The following is a 24862-nucleotide window of genomic DNA, read 5'->3' as shown; positions in this document are numbered from 1 at the left end:
GAGCGGCGAGGGGCGGGGAGCCGGCCGCGGGGGCGGGGCCTTTCGGGCGCGGTGCGTCCAGTCCCACCTGCCGGAGCAGGGCGCCTGCCCTCCGGGCCGCGGGGGGCGGAGGTGGGGCTCGGCGCCCGGCGTCTGCGGCCCGCGCCGGCCTCAGGTAACCGCACCTCCCGCCCCCTCGCCGCCGCCCTATAAGTTGCCCGGCGCGGACGCCGGGCCATGGGGCGCGCCCGCTGTCCCCCGCGATGGAGCCGGCCGAGGGCTCCCACCTGGACGCGCTCGCCTACCTGGAGTGCGCGCTGGGCTTGCTGGGCTCCGTGCTGCTGAAGCTGGTGCGCTCGGCCTACGGGCGCTACGCGTCTCCGCGCCCCGCCTGCCGCGTGCCGGCGCGGGCCGCCTGGGCGCTGCAGGAGCTGCCCTCGCTGGCCGTGCCGCTCTGGGTGTGCGCCCGCACGGCTGCCGAGCGCCTCCGCCACGCGCCCAACCGCGTCCTCCTGGCCATGTTCCTCGTCCACTACGCGCAACGGTAACCGCCGGCCGGCCCGCGCCCCTCCGCCCGGCTCGCCGCCTGTGCCAGCCCCGGCGCCCTCTCCCGGGGTCCCCTCCTCACTGGTCCCCGTCCCTTCCTTCCTCCGCCCGGTGCCTCCTTCCCCGACCCTCCCTGCCGTACCTCTCCGCTCGCCCTCCCGTGCCGTCTCCCTGCTGTCCCCTCCCCGGTGTCCTCTCGGGCGCCTGGACCCCCTCTCCGTCCCTGCTGCCCTCGCCCTCTACCCCGCATCTTCCAGCTCCTTCCCCGGTGCGTGCGGACGGTTCCTTTAGCGCTGTTAGTCTGGGAGAGTGGGGGAGACGGGTAGAGAGGACTGGAAAGGGAAGAGGACTGGAAAGAAGAGAAGGGCTTTTTTGGTTTTGGTTTTGCAAAACTTTGGTCGAGAAATGGTGTGTTACACGGTAAGACTGGTCCGTGTTCTCTTCTATGAAGACGAGATTCTCTGACCCAAAGGTGAATGCAGATGACCTCAAATTATCTCAAGCAATGGTTTTTGGCTCCTTTTTGTGCTTTTTCCATTTTGGTCTCATTGTAGTGGGTGGAGCTGTTTTTATCTAGCCAAGTGATCACCTGCAAGCTGGAAGCCTAGTTTTCTAGAACTGCATGCTTGGTGATACCCCCTTTACCATACATGGACTGTATGCACTTGAAGCATCATGTGCAGAGACCTTCACCCCTACATTGTGCAAGGGGTCCCAAGACTGTGGGAGTAGCTTTCCAGCCAATGACCTTAAAGACATAAAATCTTTAAGGGGATTTCCAAATGTTTTGGTAATTTAAAATGGCTGTGCCTGAAATCTTCAGGTCTCCCAGTAAGTTGGGGCTCTTTCCAGCTCTTAAGTGTTGACTTTTACACAGCTAAAACAAATGGCTGAACAAAAGTTTCAACTCAAAATTTAAAATTTTTCATTCAGGGGCACCTGGGTGTCTCGGTTGAGCGTCCAACTTCGGCTCAGGTCATGATCACGGTCCATGAGTTCGAGCCCCACATTGGTGTCTGTGCTGACAGCTCAGAGCCTGGAGCCTGCTTCGGATTCCGTGTCTCCCCCTCTCCCTATCTGTCCCCTACTCGCGATCTCGCGATATCTCTCTCTCAAAAATAAACATTAATTTTTTTTTTTTTTAATTTTCATTCAGACTTCAAACAGCTGCACAGTTTAAAAGGATGTTCTCGGCATCTGAGAGAGCTGGGTTCACTTACTCTGTAACTGGGGGCAGTTGACTTGACCTCTCTGATTTTGGGTCCCACCTCACAACACCCACTTGATAAATAGGAAAAAGGAAGCATCCGTATGTGCCCCTCTTCCGGACTATTCTCGCTTCAGGAGTCCCTGGTTCAGTGTGTTCCCCATCTGCGTTTATGCAGGTGCTTTAAACAGGCAGAGTCAAATGTTCAACAGAGGCTTTCTGAGTCCTGTGTTCCTGACTCTCCACGATTATTCCTATAAGCAAAATTGTCGTCCGACTGCTAGTTTTCTTTTGTAACATGTTTGAGCATTATTGCAATTTGAACGTCGGTACAGTTCTCATGTCTGTCTACGTTTCTCCATAAACATCCTGGAACACGTGTCCGTCCATTTTTCTAATGGCCAAAAGCAAGTTCTGGGGTCAGACTGCTATGTGGTCGGGTCAGATCCCAACCACATCACCGGGGGACGTGGGATAAGTTACAAAGCTGTTCTGCACCAGGTTTCCCATCAATGAAATGGGCACAGTGATGGTGCCAGCCCGCAGGACCGGCATGCATTTAAATAAAGACCACTCCATAAAATGCCTGCACAGTGCTGGCAAATCTAAATGCTCAGTAGACAGTTAGCAACCCCGTTCCATATCCCTGTGCAGATGGGCACATGTACATGTACTCCAGATATTGTTCGTGGATGCCTGTGGCCAGTCTCAAGTACCAACAAGAAGTTTCTGAAGACGTGACACTGAAAATGTGTAAAGGGAACACTTTACAGAACTTTGAAAGCCTGTGTTGAGCTTTTTAACTTAAAACGTTATGTTTAATTGTTTCTGAGCTCACTGTAGTGGGAGACTGGTTGAATGAACCTCCCCCCGGGGCCAGAGTCACCTTGAGCATGACAGAGCTTGACTAGACCATTCAGATAGGGGAGGCCACTGAGACTCAGAATTCAGGTGTTTTACCGGAGGCTATTGGACAAGAGGGTGTTGAGACTAAGCCCTGATTCCAAAAACAGTGGTTTTAAAAACGACTCCAGAGAATTTGCTAGGTCAGGCATGGGTTTTTAACCAGCTGGGCTATTTCTTTTTCTTTTTTTTTTTTTCTTTTCTTTCTAAAGTTCATTTATTTTTGAGAGAAAGAGGCAGAGACAGAGCATGAACAGGGGAGGGGCAGAGAGAAGGAGACACAGAATCCTAAGCAGGCTCCAGGCTCTGAGCTGTCAGTACAGAGCCCGATGCGGGACTCGAACTCATGAGCAGTGAGATCATGACCTGAGCTGAAGTCAGATGCTTAACTGACTGAGCCTCCTGAGCACACCCCGACCCCCCCCCCAACTTTGTTTTTAAGTTTATTTGAGAGAGAGAGAGAGCGCGAGAGAGAGCACGAGCCAGGGAAGGGCAGAGAGAGGGAGACACAGACTCTGAAGCAGGCTCCAGGCTCTGACCTGTCAGCACAGAGCCCATATTTTCAAGTCCTACCTGTTATAGTACATCTATAGCCTGTGGGTTTTGGGACATTTGTTTACAAATAGGGAAGATCAACATTTTCCATTCTACTCAAGCAACTAATTTATTAAACTGTCATTTGACCTAAGCGAGAGCTCCGAACAGAAACGCAAACAGCATTTAGCACTTGTTGTAAAGCATCCAGCCAACCCAGCCAGCATTTGTGCAACCCCGCCATTTGCACGGGGCCCTGCCCAGGACACAGGACTGAGGAAGACCAGACACTCTGTGAGCTGCGGAGGCCCTATGCTGAGCTCTGAGATCACCCAGGAGTGAGGCAGGGCCCTGCCCCAGGGAAGTTCTAGCCACTTGAAGGAGTGGGGAGGACCGAAGGCAGGTGCAGAGGCTTTCCCACTGTCAGTGGGAAAGGGGGTGTTTGCTTACAGGAGAGGGGCAGCCCATGTGTCTTCATGCATTTTATTCAGCACACGTTTCTGAAGATTGATTAACATACCTGGCACTATACTCATTACTGGGGATGTAGAGACAAGATACTTCCTTAAGGAGTGCAGGAACGCAAGACAGAAGAATCTACAGGATCTTTTTGGCAGAAGAGTCAGAGAAGGAGGGGAAGAGGGGATAGGTGTGGGAAAGAACGTCCCAGGGCCCTGAGCACTTCCCCCATGGGCAGGAAAGGACATTTGTAGGTGCATTTTTAATCCGTGGCAGACAGCACAGTCCCACAGCCCTGGATGGTTACAGTGTGCACCTGAATCCCGTCTGCACTGAGCTCCCACGCCGACACAGGGCTTCTGGGTCCTTGAGGGCTCTGGTGGTATCTTCTCACACCACCCTTGGTTTTGCTGTGCGTGGAGCGGTGCCTGGGGTCCTGCAGGCAAGCGCGTGCTGGCCATTGGCAGTGGTTCCCTGCGGTCACTCACCAAGCATCCGTGCGTCTGCAGAGTCCCTCGGTATGGCTCCCTAGACTGCCCTCGGCCCTCCTGTTCTGCTGCTCTCTCTCCTGCCCAGCAGGTTTTTTCAGTATTCACTGAGCTGAAGGCTGCCCTTGCTCATGAACTTCCGCTTCCCTTCTGCTTCCCACGAGGTAGTGAGTTAGTGAATGAGGGAGTTGCTGGATTCATTCATTCGCTTGCCCGTTTAACCGTTGTCAGGAAGTCCCACTTGAGCACATGGCGCTGGTGACCACCGAGGCCCCAGTGACCACCTTTACCCTGAGGCAGAGGGAGAGAGCTGGATGGCCCCCGGAGGGCAGACTTCCAGATGCCCACAAGGCCCTCGTCATCCTAACACCCTCCCCCAAGGTCTGTGCCCAGCCAGACCTTGATTCTTTTGTTAACCCCTGATTGTGATCCCCAAAGAATCTCACCTACATCGACTCATCCTTTCTCCTGTTCTGTTCTGCTGGTGGCCCCTTGGGGAGAGCCAGGCACTAGCCTCACTTTTAAATGTGGCATATGGTGGGGCACCTGGGTGACTCAGTCGGTTAAGCATCCAGCTTTGGCTCAGGTCATGATCTTATGGTTTGTGGGTTCGAGCCCCGCGTCGGGCTCTGTGCTGACAGCTTAGAGCCTGGAGCCTGCTTCAGATTCTGTGTCTCTCTCTCTCCCTGCCCTCTCCAGCTGGCACTCTGTCTCTCTTCCTCAAAAATAAATACACATTTAAAAAATAAGTAAATAAACGTGGCATATGGTGTGTGTGATGTTAGAAGATGTCAGGAAACACTGGAGGTGGGGGATATACCGAACCCCTGGCCCTCGCCTTGTGGACGCAAATAATTTGAGAGAAAAAAACCTTTTATACAAAAGTATAGAATTACAGGTAGTGAAATATTCATCGTGTCTGTAACCTTGCCTTAAAAGCGCACAGAGCTTAATTAAGTATGTGGCCTTATAGGGATCTGTGCAGTTTGTTGCAAAAGAGTGTTACAGAGGGGAAAACAAAACAAACAAAAACCCAAACAGGAACTGATCCACATCTTGGAGGTGCTGTAGAATTCAGTGACGTCGAATTGTTGAGAAAAAAAGTGGTGACAGCCTGTTATTAAAATTAACAACCATTCTCAGTTTTAAACGTCTCAAATGATTAAGTCGACCATTACCTAAATGGCTGCCAAATCACCAAAAGGGGTGTTTTGTTGTACCTGGGACATGATGTCCAATTGCTTTTATTTCGAGAGTCAAATCACTTGCTGGATGAACATGCTGTTTCTCTTTGCAAAAATAACTACATGTTGTTATTCCAGTTTGTTGGGAAAACATTTTAGGAGATAATTCTCATAGTTCAGTTTGTGAATTACGTGGTCCCACAGCTCATATCTGGATTCGGAAACCTGAAAATCAGGGGCGTCCCGGTGGCTCCATCGGTTAAGCGTCTGACTCTTGATTTTGGCTCGGGTCATGATCTCAAGTTTTGTGGGTTTGAGACCCCCGTCAGGCTCCTGGCTGGCAGCACGGAGTCTGCTTGGGATTCTCTCTCTCCAAATGAACAAATCAATAAAACTTTAAAACTATTAAAATAGTAAATAACTATGTCCTAAAAGAAACATTTAACATTTTAGAAACCTGAAAATCGTACCTTAAAAGTTTAAAGGATCGTGATTCCAAGTTGTTGCCCAAGTGTTGACGTCTGATGGGGATGCTTCCCCTCAGGTATTTCTCCCTCCGAGCAGACCACACCTAGCACACGGGCGTGGAGTTACTGACCAGTGAGTTGGGTTTCGTACGGCATCAGTCTCTCTGGCTCGTAGCCCAAGAAAACACTCCATGAAGCACAGGGCTTGAGAGGGTGAGGAGCACGGAGCTCTGGTCACCACTGTGCAGCAAGCACAGTGACACGGGCTAGCTTTGGTGACCTTTGTTCTTGTTGGTAATCCATTTCCCTTCCCAGGTGTTTACAGAATACTTTCTGTTTTCCTTAACATCCGGGAACTTGCCTGCAGACACCCTGCGTGTCTACTTGTAGTTAATTTTGCCCGATCTTCCCTGAGCTCTTCCGATGGCGATCACAGACCTTCAGCCTGGGAAGCCTTCTCTCCCTCTTACTCTTCTGGTCTGTTCCATACGTATGAGGGGCCGGGACTTGCAATCCATGCTGGTATCACATGCAAATAAACCTGTAGTCGAAGTATGTGCTCCTTGTAGAAGACTTAGAATCGAAGGAAGCGATTAAAAACCACGTGAAATTGCATCACTTAAAACGCTGACAGAATTCTAGTGTATCCTTTTCCCCCGTCTGCCATTGTCTTTAGGAGGTTTGGGGTTGTCTTTTCAAAGCAGTAAGGATGTATACAGGCATAAACACACAATCTTGTTACCCCCTCCCTTTGTCAATCAGTATAATAACGGCAGTGTCCTTCTGGCTCAGTAGAAACACTTAATGAAAACGACCATGTCATGTGCCGCGGGGTGGCCAGGCAAGGACGGCCCTGGCACCCCAGTCCTGCTTCTCAGTGTGTCCTGTGGATGCAGCAGATAGAACATCTGGGAAGGTGACATTGCCTGAGTGGGTCTGTCACCGAAGTCACCGTGCTCCTCTGAGCCCCCCCGGGTCCCGATCTGTTAAATAGGGTAATAGTAACAGGTTTGAAAAGTTAAAAAAAAAAAAAAAGCACGTTGTATAGGTTTAGGAGTTACTAGGAACGTTTCACTGGGAACATTGAGAAACACGTACATCATGCTCTGTGCCCAAGCCTGTAAACTTGCCCAAGTGGGAGACAGACAGGAGCCCCACAGATTCTGAAAGCTCCCTGTCCAGCCCCCTCGTCAGACGTGTCCCACAGCCCTGGTGGCCCGACAGCCACAGAGATGTGCACGTTTCCGGGGCTAAACACAACTTGATGGAAAGTAAGTACTGTTTCTTTACACGGGACAGAAAGAAAGAAGATAAATAGGATATTGTAACATGGTGGAGAACAAAGCATCAGATTCAGTCCCACACTCCATCTGACGAGTTGGAAAACAGAATCTCTTTGTAGCTCCCTGGGACCTTACCGTTTCATATCCTTTAGCTCATTATCAGAACCGAACGTGGATTTGTGTAACACATTACCGAAATAAAGTATTTTTAAGTCTGAGCACGTCACAGTTTGTCTTGCAGATGATTTCGGTGTTCGGGGATTTTCAATTTCTGACTTCACACCTCTTCTCGAAGAGGGGTAGTGTTCATTCCCCACGGTTCCTTGCGGAAGGGTGCTTGTGCACGCAGATGAGACACCACGTGAGAAGGGCTATTGACGCGCGGGCCTGTCATCACCGAGGCGGCCTGGGCTCCAGAGCACCGGCTCGCGACAAGTGCCTCGGGTCCACTGCAACCCTTGGTTTGCCCTTGTCCCTCTAGAGACTAGATGAAGGTTCGGATAAAATTCATGCCCAGAAGCCCCCGCACCCACCCACCATTTTGGTTCCTAGTGGGCCCAATTCAAAGAAACCCTTTAGGGGCCCCTGGGTGGCTCAGTCGGCTAAGGGTCTCACTTTGGCTCAGGTCATGATCTTGAGGTTCATGAGTTCGAGTCCTACATCGGACCCTGTGCTGACAGTGCAGAGCCTGCTTCAGATCCTCTGCTCCCCACTTCAAAAATGAATAAACGTTTATTTAAAACAAAAACTAAAACAAAGGAAACCCTTTCTGACATGCTGCATGGACTTCCAAGGCAAAAGAAGTAAAGCTGAAAGGAATAGCCTAAAAGGAGAAAGACAATCCAAAAACTACCAAGATCGAGCAGAGTGGTTCGCCTGGGAAGGTGCGTTGCATCTGAAGACCTCAGGGCCAGGAGCACTTGACCCACGCTGGTGCATAGAGCCTTTCGGAAGGCGGGGGGGGGGGGGGGGGGGGGGGGGAGGAAGATGTTATCTCCCCGCCTGAGGTCTGAAGGCATAGGCCGCATCGCCTGAGCCAACGTGTTCTCCTGACCTCGGTGGTTTTATGGCCAGGCCTGTGGACGTCCGGGTCACTGCTGTCCCCTCAAGGGCAGAGATAAGAGAGAAACAGGAGAGGTCTGTGTCGACCTTTCTGAGGCCCTATTTCCAGTCCTTGCCACTTTTCTGAAATTCACCTTCTTTGAGACTAGAGAGAAGTGAATCCTCTCCCCGGGTCCTTTACGCACGTCCTTTCTGGGCTCCCCCAGGACACTCTCTGGAGCAGATCAGTGTGACTCTCTCTCCCATTGCGTAGGACACAGGCGTGCTGTCCCCACCTCGTGGCCCAGACGGACCCCAGACCCAAGGGGCTGGCTGCCTGCAACCTGAGTCCTGGGGTGTGGAGGAAGCGAGCTTTCTGAGGAAGGCAAAGTGACATTTCCAGAGTGTAACTCCTATTTTCATTTCAGTTGGAGGTCAAAACTGCTTTTTTGGAAAGGGCCAGATAGTGCTTTTTCTAAGCTTTATGGACCAAGGGACAAAGTAAGGGATATTGAGAAAGAGATATTTCACAAGACGTATGTATACTTGTAAAATTCACGCTCTGTTACCTTAGTGTAATTTTTGTAACACAGGTGTGATGGGAAGCATGGAATTCTTTATTTGGTGGGGGGGAGGGGTCACATTCCCTTTTTTGGCCTCAGAGTCAGTGTGCATGCTTCCCAATACCCACAGTAAGCATTCACCCCTTACTGCTGATGGGCAATGAGACTTTAGCTTTGAAAATGTCTTCACGTGTGTGGGTTCTACCAAATATTAATTTCAGTCCACAAGTTTCTCACTTTATTTATGTATTTATTTATTTAGAGAGTGAGTGCACACGAGCAGGGGGGAGAGGGGCATAGAGAGAGGGAGGGGGAGAATCTTAAGCAGGTTCCACGCTCAGCATGGAGCCCGACACGGGACTCGATCCCATGACCATGAGATCCTGACCTGAGACAAAATCAAGAGGCAAAATCACACTTACCTGACTGAGCCACCCAGGCGCCCCGACAAGTTTCTGATTTTAATTTAACGTATTCAGATTGCTCGAAAGGCATCTCTGGAATTCTAGATTCTTCTGCCGAGGGTTGTCCTTCCGAATTCTAGATTCTTCTGCCGAGGGTTGTCCTTCCGAATTCTAGATTCTTCTGCCGAGGGTTGTCCTTCCGAATTCTAGATTCTTCTGCCGAGGGTTGTCCTTCCGAATTCTAGATTCTTCTGCCGAGGGTTGTCCTTCCGAATTCTAGATTCTTCTGCCGAGGGTTGTCCTTCCGAATTCTAGATTCTTCTGCTGAGGTTTGCCCTTCCATGTGTCATTACATCGTAGATGAGTCTCTTCCACTTGGCTGGTGGCAGCTCCTCAATTATACAGTGAAACAGGTTTTGAAATGTTCAAAACACACTGGATTTCTAAGCTCTGGTTTAAGCTGAGAAATCACATCCATTTCAAGTCTCTGTGAGAATGGAGATCTCACTGCCGGTTTTGATTCCAAAGGCACAGAAAGTAGTCTGGCATGACCTGTGGTTCAGACAACGTCCGTTTTTGCTGAAGTGACTAACATAGCATAGGTTTTGCACAAAAGTGATATTTTGCCTTATAATTTTAGGTCGAAGTCCCTGAGGAACACTATCAACTCTGCAGCAAAAAAGGCTAATTTCCAGAGCCCTTCGAAACACAGTAATAGTGGTCGAGGGCCATTTTTCTCATAAAGAAAACGTTCAGTCTTGGCTCTGAACTGAAAATGGTGGTTAGGTCCAGGGAGGGACCATCAGGTTCACTGCTGGCACTGTTAATTCAGTCACACGCAATAGATTTTGCCGGGAGGCAGGGGGGGAGGCAAAGTACCTGCTGATCCAGAGGGTGGCTTTCAACACCTGACATTGGCACGGGCTGTGTAAGTCTGCCAAGTTCGTTTCCACCCCCAGCAGCTACAACACCCTAGCAGATCCCACCACGGGTTGTACCGAGTCAGTGTTTCCTCAATGGCGGAGGCACTGTCACCATCAGTTGCTGCTCGAGGACCATTTAGAGCCAACTCGGCCTCGGCCCCCACCGCTCAGCGGTACGGGCGACACCCGGGACCAGGAAGACGGCTCGCTCAAACGTTGGCCTTGATTTTGGACAGTTTGCTGAACTTCACTCCTGGCGTCCAGACTCCTGGAGCAGCCGTCCTCACCGAAGGGCGATCCCACGCTGCACGCCGTTCTGCCATCTGAATGTGCTTCTTGGCCGCAGGCGGCGAGCTCGGGGCTGGCACGCGGCTTTCCTCGGCTAACCGAAGGGGCACCGGGCAGCTTCGGTGCTTGCGGCCTCATTCGCATTTCTTCTGTAAAATTATGTCACGCGTTTCTGTTTCCAGTTCTCGGTTTTTTTCCAACCGTCGCTTTCCCGTGTGTCGGGGACAACGCGGCGGTGACCTCTTAGTCCTGTCGTGCCAACCTCTGGTGTGGTCTCCCGGGGGAGCCCAGGTGTCATCGCGAACCACACACCGCTTTGCTGTCCGGAGCAGGAATAAACTTAGCCACCCTCCACCGTGCGTCCCGAGCACGAAGGGCCCGCTTCCCTGTCTGCGCGGGACACGTGCGCGCTGGTAAGAGAATAAGGTGTTCGGTACAGGGACACAGGCGGCACTCAGAATGCCGCCACACGGGGGTTTGCGGCACTCCGGGCAGGGACACGGACAGGTGAGGCTCGAGACGCCGCACCACAGACCGCGTGCCCCCCCAGCCCCTCCCCCCGTCCCCAGGTCTGCAGGCCTAGCTGGTGAGCAGCCCCAGGCAGGACCCAAGCAAGTGACCGTGGCCATGTTGTGGTTTGGTCAATTTTGAGGATTGTACACCGCGTGTAATCACCGCCACATTCAAGATACAGAACGGCTGCCTTCCTGTCAATGTCCCTGTGCCTTTCCGAAGCCACCCCCTCCCCTGACTCCAGTTGTGCCTGTTAGAACTTCCTAAGTCTGCTTCCGTTTCTTTCCTTAGAGATGGCTATTCAGCCTGTCGATTTCTCCTTGGGTCAGCTTTGGTCGCCTGTGCCTTTTAAGGATTTTGTGTACGCTGTCCAGATAGTCACATTTATTGGCATAAAGTTGTAGATGACAGTTCTTTACTATCCTCTTAAGGCCCATGGGATGTGTAGTGACGGCCCCTTTCGGTGTATTACGTATTGATGTTACAGAAGGAATTCACACTCCAGCATCGCCTCCTCTTTTCTTCACAAGGGTCACTTTCTTGTCCTTATGTTTTCTCTCCCTAAACTTTCAGTAGTGTGCTGGAACAGAGGAATGTGGCCTTTGAGTTACCTGGGTTTACACTTGAGCTCTGTGACCTTGGACCGATTGCTTAACCGCTGTGAGTCCGTTCTATCTCCCTACCCTCCCCCCCCCGCCCCCACCAAGAAGGTGTAATGGTGTTTCCTGTGCGGGTGTCTCTGAGTGCTGTGAGTGAGGTGGTGAGTGCTCAGTGAATACAGCCACTGTGCTGACTGATGACATGATGGTGTCCCCACATCCCACTGCTCAGACTAGAGCAAGGGAGGATCGTGCACATTCCGAGAGCCTCTGGAAGCCTTCGGTTCTCTCTCAGCGTGTCTGTTTCCCATTCTGTATCATTAGAATCCTGAGTTTGCGCACCATGATGAGCATTACTGGAACATGGTGAATTCTTGATTGAGCAATTCTGCTTTGAACATAGTAAACGAGGACCAGTAGTACTGACGATGACTTGTGTACAAGGAAGGAAGCAAGATGAAAAACCCAAGACTTTAAAGAGAATTGCGGAAATGATGTTCTGGACCATCGGTCTGTGTTTTATTTAAATTTGTTTCTGTTTCATGTTTCCTAAGGTCCTTGATTTTCCCACTTCTGATCCGAGGAGGAAAGCCGATGCCCCTGTACACGTGTACGTTGGCGTTCATGTTCTGTGTCTATAACGGCTACTTGCAGAGCAGATATTTGAGTCAGTATGCGGTGTATGCGGATGACTGGGTCACTGATCCCCGATTTCTACTAGGTGAGTGTCGCCCCGGTGATGCACTCCGTGGTTCGAGTCATAACTCGGATTATAACGTCCCGGTGGTTCCTAGATAGAAAGCCCACACTTGTTGAGCGAGAGAAAAGTCTGTGACGGTCCATGACCTGGCGGCAGGAAGGCCAAGCGCCGGAGGGAGAGTCAGGCGGTCCCAGCAGCAGCATGTGACACAAATGCCTGGTACCATCGCCCTCTTGGCACTAAAAGCACAGATACCTGTCCCTAAAGTGAGCCTGAAAATAGCAGCGGGCAACAGGCTCCAGCAGAGAGAACAGCAGACTACGACTGTGGGGCGTGGACACTAACTGGCCATGTCATCCAACAGAGTCATCAAATCAAGCCTCCCACGGTTTCCTCCAGAACATGAGAAGAAGTCAGACCGGGTCGCCTTCCAACGAGGCAGGAAGAGTTTTCTGATTATACTAACTTGAATAAACTCGTAGGTTTGCGAAGTTTTCAATTTTTTACCGTCCTTATCGGTGAATGTAAATTACCGTACGTTTTCAAGTCCTAATTATAACCTCGTAAGTTCTGAGCCAAAAGGAAAATAGAACAGCAGCAGTCAAAAAGATTTGCAAGCGTGTGAAAGAATACGCCCTGTCGAGGCTCTTGTGTATAAGGAGATTGCTTCTAAGTTTCAGAGCGCCCCGTGGCTCCCGGCTCCAGCCCCGTGACACGGCCTTCCCCTGTCCGCTGGCCTCTGTCTGCGTGAATGTCTGATCATGGAGAGCCTCACGCTGGGGCGCTGCTTTGTTGATGACGAGGCGTGTTTATGTTTCTCGATCGTATTTTTTTCTGTGAGTTGAAATTCTCGCTCATCATGCCTGGGCATCATGGCCGTGGGCATGTGCCCACCCCCCCCCCCCCCCCCCCCGCCAGATGAAGGATGGGCAAGAGAGTCCCCAAGGGGCTCAGCAGCTCCACAAGCCTGTGCCTCCACAAAATGCCAGACCCACGTTATGTTGTGGGTGCAGTGCCCCCAGATGCTTCCTTGCCTCACCTGCCATTTGACTACCTGATTTCCGTCTGCCCCAACCAGCAAGAGAAGGAGGAAGAATGGGCTGTGGTCGCTGTGGTCGCCCTGTGGAGAAGATCCTGCTCTCTGCCAGGGGCCACACACATGCTTCCTGCCACCCCATGTTCCTGAAAGGGCAGAGATTAGGGTCCTTTCACACGCACAGGGACGATCCGATGGCTAAACACCTGCTCAAGATCTAAACTGAGTAAATAGCGGAGCCCGGGGCTCAACCATTTCACTGTCCTGGTGCCCCCAGAGCAGGCGGTGAGGGACAAGGGAAGGGAAGTTTTAACGAAGGGATACAGGCTTTAAACGTTTATTTGAGTTTTTCCCGCAAATCATTTCTGTGATGAGTTGTTTGGCTACTTTTGATGAACCACGGCAAAGCAAAGAATCCTCTTGGTATGTGAATTTCAGTGTCGTTTGCAATAGCAGGGCAGACAGACCCCATCACCTGCAGGTGTCGCCGAAGCTGGTCTAAAATTAAAGACTCCACTAAATTGTATGCAAACCTCTCAGCTTCTCTACCGTTGAACAGAAGGAATCAGAAATGAAAAAAATATATACCGGTTGGGAAACAAACAGGGCTACTTTTTTGGTGTTATATTTATTTCATAGAGTTTATAGTTTTTGTAAGGAGATAAACATGAAATGATGTGAATATTTAGCAGCATTTATGATTCTTACCATGAAGAACCAAGCAAATAGCAATAATAGTAATATCCTAACAGAAAGTTTTTGAGAGCAGTGAAAGTGGTTAACGTAAAAGATTACATACGAAGACTTCATGATTCCTAAAAGCAGAGTTAAATGTGTAGCTTAGATGAGCGCAAATACTAGCTTTCTTTACCAACCTGGGTGATAAAGGGAGCTTATCTCCGAGAAGAGAAATAAAGTCAAACATGGAATTGTGAGAACATAATTCTTTCTGGAACCACAAACTGCGGGACAGGTTACCTGGAGGTGACATACTGAAATGCAAGACAGGTATCGAATCAACTACAAATTTATGGATCTAGCAAGTGACTTATAATACATATTGCAAAATTTGGTATGAACTCTGTAGAAAAACCTGCCTACAATTGGTGAAATCGGAAGGAAGAAATTTTCCAGAAAATTCCAGAAATTTTCTGGTCCTGGCTGTGGACCAGAATGTGTCACGTGTCCCTGTTGTAACTGACAGATGATTCCATGCCACTGGGATGACTGGGGACTCATTACTGACCAGGCTACTCCAGTTGTATGTTTCCTTGACAATGACTGGAACTCCACCAATAAGCACCGTCCCACCTTCGCATTTCTCTAGTGTCAGAGGGTGATCAAACTAAGTCAAGTTATTCCTTTTCTAAAATTTTTTTTAACGTTTATTTTTGAGACAGAGAGAAACAGAGCGTGAATGGGGGAGGGTCAGAGAGAGGGAGACACAGAGTCCGAAACAGGCTCCAGGCTCTGAGCCGTCAGCACAGAGCCCGATGCGGGGCTCGAACTCATGGACCGCGAGGTCGTGACCTGAGCCGAAGTCGGCCGCTTAACCGACTGAGCCACCCAGGCACTCCAAGTTATTCCTTTTCTAAAACACTATTGGGCATTTTACCTCTTCTTGTTGGAATGAAGACACGTGATACTAATAAATCTCCTTTTTTTTTAATTGTTTTTAATGTTTTTATTTTATTTTTGAGAGACAGAGAGAGACGGCATGAGTCAGGGAGGAGCAGAGAGAGAGGGACATGCAGAATCCGAAGCAGGCTCCGGGCTCTGAGCTGTCAGCACAGAGCCCGACGTGGGGCTTGAGCCCACGGACCGCGAGATCATGACCTGAGCCGAACTCAGACACCTAACCGACTGAGCCACCCAGGCGCCTCAATAAATCTCCTTTTTAAGTGATGAGCAACCTCTGAAGGCTTTTCAGAGCCAGCGAGGAAACACCCAGGACGCTACTGGATGTCCAGGGAGAGCCGTGGAGGCAGCAGCAGAGGATGGTGTGGGGAGCTGGGGCACGTGAGGAGACCTGGGGGTGTGACTGGCGAGTGGGCAGGGGGGTGGCAGGCGAGGCCGTGGATGTGCAGGAACCTGTTCCAACAGGGCTATAGAGAAAGAAAAGCAAAGTGCTGGAAACGAGCTACCGGGAACCACCACCCCGGGAGCCCATGTGCAGCTAGCCCGTCAGGGGCGGGGGCAGCGTGTGCCACACGAGGAGGCCGGCCACACCGCACGTGTTTTCCGCGAGGACCGAGTGAATCTTGTGGGCCGCCCCACGGATGGTGACGCTACCTCTCCCTGGAAAGGAGCCCTGTGCCGGGGTCCTAGGTCATGTCCAAGCATGCCAGCCCTTAGACGTGGGCCACGAGGTCCACGTGTTTAGGGCAGGTTCGATTACACAGTAGTGGTATTAGAAAAACAGAGCTCTAGGGGCACCTGGGTGGCTCCGTCGGTTGAGGGTCCGACCTCGGCTCAGGTCATGATCTCACACTTCCTGAGTTCGAGCCCCGCGTCGGGCTCTGTGCTGGCAGCTCAGAGCCCGGAGTCTGCTTTGGATTCTGTGTCTCCCTCTCTCTGCCCCTTCCCAACTCTTGCTCTCTCTCTGTCTCTCACAAATAAATAAATGTTAAAAAAAAATTTTTTTAATGAAAAACAGAACTCTATTTAGCAGACCTAACAGCAGTGCTGTATAAATTATTTTTCTAAATGAAACATCATATTAATTATAATGATTTTTACTGTCCTTTGTGGCTAACGTGGTTTGCTAATAATGAATAGAACAGATTATAGTAACACCGTTCATTCACGCTTGGGTTTGTGAATTTTGTAGTTTATTGATCATAATACTCTTATGTATTTTCTTATCTTTAGGTTTCTGCTTATGGTTAATAGGCATGCTGATAAACATCCATTCCGACCATATCCTGAGGAATCTCCGGAAACCAGGGGAGACTGGATATAAAATACCAAGGGGTACGTACTGAAAAATGGAGAGCTGATTCTCAAGTCATTTCACAAGATGCCTTGCTGTTGCAGTTTTGTCAGGATCCAATAACTAAAGCATAGTATTGGCCGCAGGTTTTTGACATGAGTCACAATTATTGATGGCAATCACTGTGACCGTTGTTTTATCAGATTCCGGCTAACTGAACGGTTATTAAGGAAAAAGGAAACTAGTCCTATCTGTGCGACAGCATAGACTAGACAACCAGTCCTCTCTCCGCAAACAATTAAAATCATTGGGTAAAGGTGGTTTTTTTTTCCATCTTTTAAAATGCATCCACGTGGTAGGATGATGGAAAGGAAGTAATAATCATCGAGAGGGCAAAACCTGGGTGAATGTTGGAGGCCAGGGCACGTCTCGTGAGAGTCCATAACCACCAGCGGCCCTCACGTAGGTTTGTGGCCCAAACGTGCACCTCAAGCCGTGAATTAGGACCCACGTGACCCTAGGGAGGTGGTGCCTCATGCACGTAGCCTGTACAAGCCCAGATCCCTGAGGGGACCTGCCTTTAACCCAGGCCTCAGGGAGCCCGATGGGCCACATGCCACACAGTAAGGGCCACACTCAAAAGTGGCAGAACCCACGAGAACATGTGCTACCACGAGATCTTAGAGTTAATAGAAACAGATCATAAAGTGATTACTTAATTGTTTAATAACTAAGAGAGATTGAAATTATGAGGAAAGGACTAATATACGATAGAAAGAACTAAGTAGATACAAGACAGAAAGCAAGACAGCTTCTGAAACTGAGAAACGTTAAATACTCAGGAAGTAAAACTAAAATGCCAAGGGCCCATGACCAGGTCTGTCTCCACCCCCAGTCTGACTTCTGGCCCCTCTCACCTGCTCTGGTCCTCCTCACGGCCCACCTCCTGCTGTATGCCACGCTTTCCTTGTGCATCATGTTGGGGTTTAATGTTCTAGAACAGGAGGCAGGGTCTTGTCCCAGTTCACCCCGAGCACCTAGAGCAGGGCCTGGTCTGTGATGTAGACTGAAGGGTCTGTAAACATTGAGGAGGGAATGAACGAAGGACGGAAGGAAGGAATCTGCCCTTGAAAATTATTATTTTCTTCCACTTTTGGTCCAGGGCCCTGTACAGGTCCGTCTTCTTAAGCTTGTTCGTTAATTGTTATCCTATGTTCTCTGTGTTTACTTGGGTGTTACCAGTGTGATTCATGAACTAGTGAAGGGATTTTAAAAGGGTAGTTTTTTATATTCAGATAAATGCATAGCTATTCATACAGGTTTATGCCACCAGAAAGTATGATATGAGACAGTAAAACTAGTAATGTTGGGTGTTTCATTCACTCAAATTCTCTGAGTTGTTTTTCCCGGAGTTGGATTTATGTTCTCCAGGTACGTATCCACTGCTGCTTCGTAGGTCAGTAACGTATCACGTTGTTGGAAACGCCCCACTTGCCTGTGTGTCTTTGCAGGAGGCTTATTTGAATACGTAACAGCAGCCAACTACTTTGGGGAGGTGGTCGAGTGGTGTGGCTACGCCCTGGCCAGCTGGTCCGTTCAAGGCGGGGCCTTCGCGGCCTTTACCTTCTGTATTTTAGTCTCCCGAGCACAGCAGCATCACCAGTAAGTTCTAAAACACTCTTGGCACATTGCGTCTGTTCTCGGGTCTCATTCTAACAATTTTCAGGTTCCATCTTTGAAATGTTAATGTGCATTTGAATTGCCAAAGCCTAGCGTATACCGTGGGTTAGCCGACCAAGCACAAAACCACGCACACGTCCCAAGAGTAACCTGTTCCGAGGGACCGACAGGTACGCGTCAGCATCATTATTTGCTCCGCCCCTACTCTGAGCCTCCTCGAATTTTTGCCACTGGGCCTGATAGTCAAGTGAAATGTCAGGCAGGGGACCCGCGGTCTGACTGGGAACCTGCGGTGGAGAATGCTGACCGCCAGGGACAGGGCGCAGAGGAGTGCCGTGCTCAGGAAGCCTGACTTGGCCATGCACCCAGCTCCTTCACACAAGCGTCCTGTGCCCTGCAGCCCCATGGTCCCTGTCAGGCTCCCGGGCTCTGTGCACCCTCGAAATCACGTTGTTTTCCAAAGTGCAGGGCCATAACCTCTATCCAGTCCCCAGAAGGGCCTGTCACCATTTGACCAACAGGAACGCATATAAAACGGTCCAAGGCTGTTAAAGCTGACGTGAACTTAGGGAGCGCCTTGTCCATCCAACACGTGAAGAGATGAGGCTCCGTGAACGAAGCCTCAGGCTTCTTGGAAGGGAGACATCTCGGGGGGCGCCTGGTTGGCTCGGTTGAGCATCCGACTCTTGATGTCAGGTCAGGATCCCAGGGTCATGGGATTGAGCCCCATGTCCGGCTCTCCACTGAGTGTGGAGCCTGCTTGAGGTTCTTTCTTTCTCTCTCTCTCTCTCTCTCTCTCTCTCTCTCTCTCTCTCTCAATAAAACAAAACAAAAGATTAGAAGGGAGAGATCTCGGGCCTTCCCCTGATGCCACAGCGATGATGGAAATAGGCACAGGCACTCACCCTGGTGCCCATGTCGATCGCTCGTGCCCTCCGAGCTAGACAGGGCGCTGCCCTGCTTCCCTGGCTTCATTCACCCAAAAACATTTCCTGGAGGCCTTTGATGCTGGCAGGCATCCGTAGAGATGCAATGTTGTCTTCCTTCATGGCGTTTGTCACCGCTTGGGAACGAGGAAGAAGGAAAAAGCCAACAGAAGAATAGATTGGTATCATGGCATAGTGGAAAACACACAGACTTTTTAGAGTCAGAATTCCCAGGTTTCTTTCCAGGCTCACCACGTATTTAAAGATGCAGAGGATTATTACCGGAGACACTGATGAGAACGGGCGGAACCGGACTGTCGGTTTAGCTAATATTTGTGGACATTACCCCAGAAGCATGCGAGTTGAGATCGTAGGAGCACTACCCCACGTGGCCAGGTGCTCCGTTGTGCCCCATACCGTCAGCAGGGACCTGGGCCCAGGACCCGTCTTCATCCAGAGCTGCTGAGAAGGACGGGGGCAGAGAAGAGCCCCCACCATGGAGGGCTCAGGAGGGGGACACACTGTGAAAAGTGGCCGAAAACAGGATGATTTTCTATGATGGCTTGAGCTGTGTGTCCCCCTCCCCGAAATAGGTTGCCATCCTAACCCCACGAGAGTGACCTTATTTGGCAATAGGGGTCGTCACAGATGTAATTCGTTAAGGGGAGGTGACACTGGAGTAGGACTGGTGACTTTACCAGGAGGGAAGTCAGGACACGCACACAAAGAGGTCACGTGAAGACACACGTGGACGGCCGTGGGAGGGTGCAGGCAGGGGATGCGCTGACTCCACGAGCTGAGGCTGCCAGAAGCCGGAAGCTGGAAGAGGCAGAGCTTGGGAGGGAGGACAGTCCTGCCCACCGCTCCACCTCAGACTTCTGGCCTCCAGACCTGGGAGAGAATACATTCCTGTTGCTTGAAGCCCCCAGGGTGTGGTCCTTTGTTACAGAAGCCCCAGGAAATGGGACACCAGCCTTTCAGCCATTTAAAATCAATTGGGCCAGAACTGAAGGCAACACGTATGAGTTTTGAAGGCCTCCTTCCTCCTCTGCCGATGATGCCACACCAGGATACCTTCAGATCTCGTGCTGATGCAGAATGCGTCTTTCGTAGAAAGCATCTCGTAGAAAAATAACAGTGACCACAACAGTCAGTGGATCTTGGCCCAGCCTGATGGTCCTGTGTTGCTGGGGACCTCTCCTCCCCTCCTCCCCTCCTCCCCTCCTTGTTCCTCCTCTTCCCCCCTCCCCTCCTCCTTCCTCCTCCTCTTCCCTTCCTCCTCCTCTCCCTCCTTCTCTTCCTCCCCCCTCCTCCCCCTCCTCCCCCCTCCTCCTCCCTCCTCCCCACCCTGCTCCCCCTTCTCCTCCCCCTCCTCCTCCTCCTCCTCCTCTTCCTCCCCCTCCTCCTCCTCCCCCCCTCCTCCCCCTCCTCCCCTCCCTCCTTCTCCTCTGGCAGGGGCCCGAGACCACCTTCTCATGAGTAGCATCACCTCTGGAGGAAGATGCTATTCTCGAACGTTTGTTACATTAGACAGTAAGAAGCAAACATTGGCTAGTTTCTAATAGTAGAAGCACATGAGATAATACTGATATTTTAAGAAATTGGATCAGAAGAAGATTGAACAAAGAGCATGCCAAGTCAGTTGTAAAGATGTTTTCTCAAATGAAAACAGGAAAATCTCTCTTCAACATTTGAATAGGAAACATATAGAAACAGAAATAAATCATTTCATTTTCCAAATGAAAGTCTAGGGTACTAAAAACCCAAATGTATTCTTGGCGGAAAGCTTCATGAGTTGAAAGGACTCTTTTTCATTCATTCGCTACTTACATTGATGTCAGTGCAAACCCGATTTTAATTGCTGAAAAACTAATGAATTCAGCTTAGTGGCAGTATGTTCAGAAGTGTTGGATTTATAAGCTGAGGACAAAATAAAAGCTATCCTTTTTTTTTCCTTTAATAATCCAATGAACCCAGCTAATTAAACTAAAAGAAAACAATCCATGGGGCCCTTCCGAGCACTGTATTTGATTTATTATAATGTTCTCAAGGCAGTATTTTACTAAACGAATTTATTTCTATAATTAGATGTGAGGGATTTAAATTCACAGATAATTTACCGATAATTAAGCTCTAGGTCGGAAACATCGGGTCAGCTGTGCCGAGTTGCTAGCAAACCGTTTTGAGGGCAGAATGTCAAGGAATTAGGAAGACGGCTGTTTTCATACCGTTCTCTTCCCCGCCAGCCCCTAGCAGCCGTGCTCATTAGTGGAGCGACGTTCTTGGTGCCCAAGCTTCTGCCGCGTCCCGCCAAGTGTGATAGCCTGTGTGCAGACGTTTGCTTGTTCACACCAAAGTCCTGCAAGTTGGAGGCCAGCCGTCGAGGGCAGCCTTGGAGAAGGGACTCTGTTGAAATAAAATAAGGAAATATGCAGTGTTTCCCCAGTAAGTTTTTTTTTTTTAATGTTTATTTATTTTTGAGAGAGAGAGAGAGAGACTGCAAACAGGGGAGGGACAGAGAGAGAGGGAGGCACAGAATCCCAAGCAGGCTCCAGGCTCCGAGCTGTCAGCACAGAGCCCAACTCGGGGCTCGAACCCACGAGCTGTGAGATCATGACCTGAGTCGAAGTTGGACTTTGAGCCGCCCAGGTGCCCTCATGCCATTAAATTTAATGTCACTTAGAAAAATGAAGTCAGCACGTCTTCAAGACACTATGACAGATGGCATAATGACCTAAACTTATAAGGACACATGAGAATATGTTTATGAAAGACTTCCTCCCTCTCACAGCTCCCATCACCAGACTTTAACAGATGACATGACTTGTGAGCACTTGCAGGACGCTTCCTGTCTTGTCAGTGGCCTGTGTCCACCAGGGGAAGACTTCTTCGAGAGGAGCCTGGGGACACTTTGGCTGTTTGTGAGCCGGAAAAACAGTCAATGCTTTAAAGAATAACAGTAGACGCCAAATGTGATGCAGTGGGCATCCCTTCGTCAGGGGCACCTCACTTTTCACCCTAGTTCAGGCTCAGCGAGAATAAAATCAAGACAAAAAACTCATGTCAGTGTCACCTAAGCGACACCTTCGATTCTAGGGACAGAACAACAAGGGAGAAAAAGAGTAGAAATGGTGCTGCCCTCCCTTTAAAAAGACTGATACGTACGCACGTCTATATATCTTAAGATACAGTCTCTCGAGGTGGATTTAAGATCCCAGGGATGGACGCTGGGAGAGAAGCTGAATCATTTTAACAAAGTAAATTTTATTTCTATATGATGGTTTCTGTGAGATGAATTTAACACATTTGACAAACCCGTCCGTCCTCATCGGGGGAGAAAAGTCTGACGCAGTCCGACGTCCTACGGAGCTCAGCCGCTCATGCGACAATCCCGTGGGCGCGCGTGGGCCTCGCTGCCCTGGTTTCGCTGATTTTGAACGGCCCTTTGCTCCCGTGCGCAGTGCGTGGCGCTGCTGGAGGTCCCGGGTCCTGGCAGACCTGGTCCATTCGGCTTCTAAATAACGTAGATTTCTCGCAGATCTAGAGGCCAGAGGCCTGGGGTCAGGGGCCAGGATGGTGCAGTTCTGGGTTGGCCACTCTGAGTGGCCTGGGAAGGCCACTCTAGGTTGCAGAGGGTACCGTCTCTCTGCGCCCTCACGTGATGGGGGTGGGGGGTGGGGGGGCTTTTTTATCCCACCGGAGGACAGGATCCCATTCCTGAAGGCTCCACCTCCCAAAGGCCCCACCCCCTAATACTGCCACATATTAGGCACTAGGTGTTTAACATATGAATTTGAGGGGGCGGGGGGACATGTGCAAACGGTGGCACAGGCCCGCATGAACCTCTGTAACCAGAGAGCATGTGGCACCTTTCCTCGTACTTGGCGTTGCAGTCGTGAGCGTCCCACGCTGAGAGGCAGGCGCCCTTGCCTCCAGGCAGGTCACTGATGTGGAAGAGAAGGGCTGTGACCGTGGCCTCTCGACAGAAGTGACGCTTGCTCCAGAGTCCACCCACCAGCTTCCCATTCGGTGGCTTTCCGGCCGTTGAAAGCGCACCCAGCAGGCAGACACGCTGGGGCTCCCCGTTTGCAGACGGAGTGTGAAACTTACCTGAAACGGGCAGATTTTGCCGATTCCCTGGCTGCTGGCTGTTGCCACCTGTTTCTGCCCTGTAAACAAATAGTCGCTTTCCACCGTGAGTTTATCTGCTGTGCTTACAGAAACTCCTTCTCTAATGCCCATTTCTCCATCTCCTCAAGTTACTTGAAGTTTTCACTCCATCCACTTAGCCGCCACCCTCCCCAGCCAGCCAGTACCTCGGAACCAACGGGCGTCAGCCTGGCTGGTGTCATTCATATCAAAACTGAAAATACCTGTTTGTTCCGAGAGCAGGGTCCCGTTTTGTTCTCCCAGCTTTGTCTGAGAGCCCCCAGGCGCGTGGCTGGGTGCACATCTCCCCCACCCCGGTCTGGAGGCACCGTCCTCTCCTGGGGAGACTTCCTGCGGGAATCTGAGTCACCACAAATGCCGGTCCTCTGCCCCATCTGCATGCTCCCGGGGTCTGCAGACCTTGCCCCCCCGCTGCGTTGATCGGCACCCTCACACGCCAGTAACCTTCGTGGCCAGCAAGAATCCTGCTTTCGTGACACAGGCAGAATCAAACTGTGTACCTGAAATGCCGAACTTTTTATTACTACTTTTAGAAATCTCTGTAGTCCTGCATAATGAAAAGTGACAAAATAATTTCCTTTTCTTAGTGTGTTTTTTTTTTTTGTGTGTCTGATTTTAGGTGGTACCTTGAGAAATTTGAAGATTATCCAAAGTTCAGGAAAATTATAATCCCGTTTTTGTTGTAAATTTGTTGTCAGTGGATGGTCTCCGACTTGCCGCGTTTCAGTGATGTTTCTCTAGGGATCGTGTAAATGAATTGCTTTCTGTCATTTTCCTGTTCCTTCATCTGTTTCAAGATTTGCTCTAGGAATGTGTTCCTGGTAAGTGCGTAAGCTGCCTAACACCAAGCTAATGAGACTGAAATGCAGGCTGGAGTAGTGGGCTGCATGCCGGCTCGAGAATCTGCAGCTCTGGGTCATTCCAGCTGACCACTTCTCTGATTTTGGAGTCTCCTCTTTTGGCTGCATACAGCTAAGTGGGCACAAGACCAGGATTACGAGCCATTTCTGACGGCCTCTGTGGACTGAAACATGTCACTGCCCCTGTACTACCCATTCCAACCATCAGTTCAAGGCCGGAGGTGATGTTGCCCCCTCCCCTGATAAAGGCAGAACTGTCTCCATGGTCCTGCTCACCCCGCTGGGTCAGCGAGGCCAGGGGGCAGAGAGAGGAGACACGGGGCCAGCTGAGGCCTGGACAAGAGGCCTCTGGCACCTGCAGCATCCTGGCTCCCCGGGCGACTAGACTACAGGGCAAGGGACTGTGTGCACTCATGTAAGGGGTAAGGCGCTCTGTCCCCCACCGAGAGGACTTTTGGAGGCCCTGGTGGGAGCAGGGAGCCCCTTGTGCTGATCACCACAGGCACCAGCAGTCTCTGGTTTAAGATGATTTTTCTTCCTTCCAGGTAGAACTAGCAAGTTTTAAAGGACTTTTTTCTCAGTACCCTCAGTATCCCAAAACAGTATCTTGAAACAGAATGTCTTACTCTAGATGCCCTTGAGAGGTCCGCGGAGGTAAATCATAGGAATAAAATGGACCACATACTGCCTGATATGTAAAAGATATCTCAGGAGGCTGAGAATCTGTAAAAGAAATCTAACAGAAGGCTACTAAATCTCTGGGCCACTCTGTGAAGCTCTGGTGGGACACGTGGTGGAGGTCCCCTCCTGGCTGTGGCAGCAGTGCCTCAGTGGCCACCGCGTCTGTGGAGCCAGAATCTGCAGGAGCAGGGGAGGAAAGGAGGAGACTGTTCACTCCGATCCGTTGACCTGCTAGGTGGGTGGCTGGGGGCGTCCAGAGCATGCGCGGCCCCAGAGCCCCCCATGGGCTCCCCGACCCCTCTCCTGGCTGACCTTCCCAGCCACGGTCTCGCCCCTCTCGAGGTTTTATGTAGAAGCCATGTTCTCGGTGTTAGTGATTTGCGGAGTCTTCGTTTGATTTAAGAATTACGCAGCCAACGTCTCCGATGGAACTATGCTTCATTGTAACTGGCGACAGAACGTTTTTGAAGAGAAATTTTGGTATTCAATGCACTTC

The 24862-nt window shown here is 50.6% G+C and overlaps 1 protein-coding gene across 2 annotated transcripts; it reads left to right on the top strand.

The window, feature by feature from the left end:
* Positions 1-163: 163 nt before the first annotated feature.
* Positions 164-24862, top strand: SRD5A1 (steroid 5 alpha-reductase 1). Of its 2 annotated transcripts, XM_042997814.1 has the most exons (6): positions 164-523; positions 10452-10682; positions 11936-12102; positions 15989-16090; positions 17561-17711; positions 23445-24862. In XM_042997814.1, the coding sequence occupies exons 1-6, from the start codon at positions 243-245 to the stop codon at positions 23509-23511; spliced, it is 999 nt and encodes a 332-aa protein (XP_042853748.1). In that variant the 5' UTR covers positions 164-242; the 3' UTR covers positions 23512-24862. The 2 variants fall into 2 exon arrangements, with proteins under 2 accessions (XP_042853748.1, XP_042853756.1); XM_042997822.1 differs by lacking the exon at positions 10452-10682.

The sequence above is a fragment of the Panthera tigris genome, chromosome A1 (assembly GCF_018350195.1).
Source record: "Panthera tigris isolate Pti1 chromosome A1, P.tigris_Pti1_mat1.1, whole genome shotgun sequence".
Lineage (NCBI taxonomy): Eukaryota > Metazoa > Chordata > Mammalia > Carnivora > Felidae > Panthera > Panthera tigris.
Note: the sequence above shows the minus strand (reverse complement) of the source record. Positions and strands in the feature narration are given on the sequence as shown.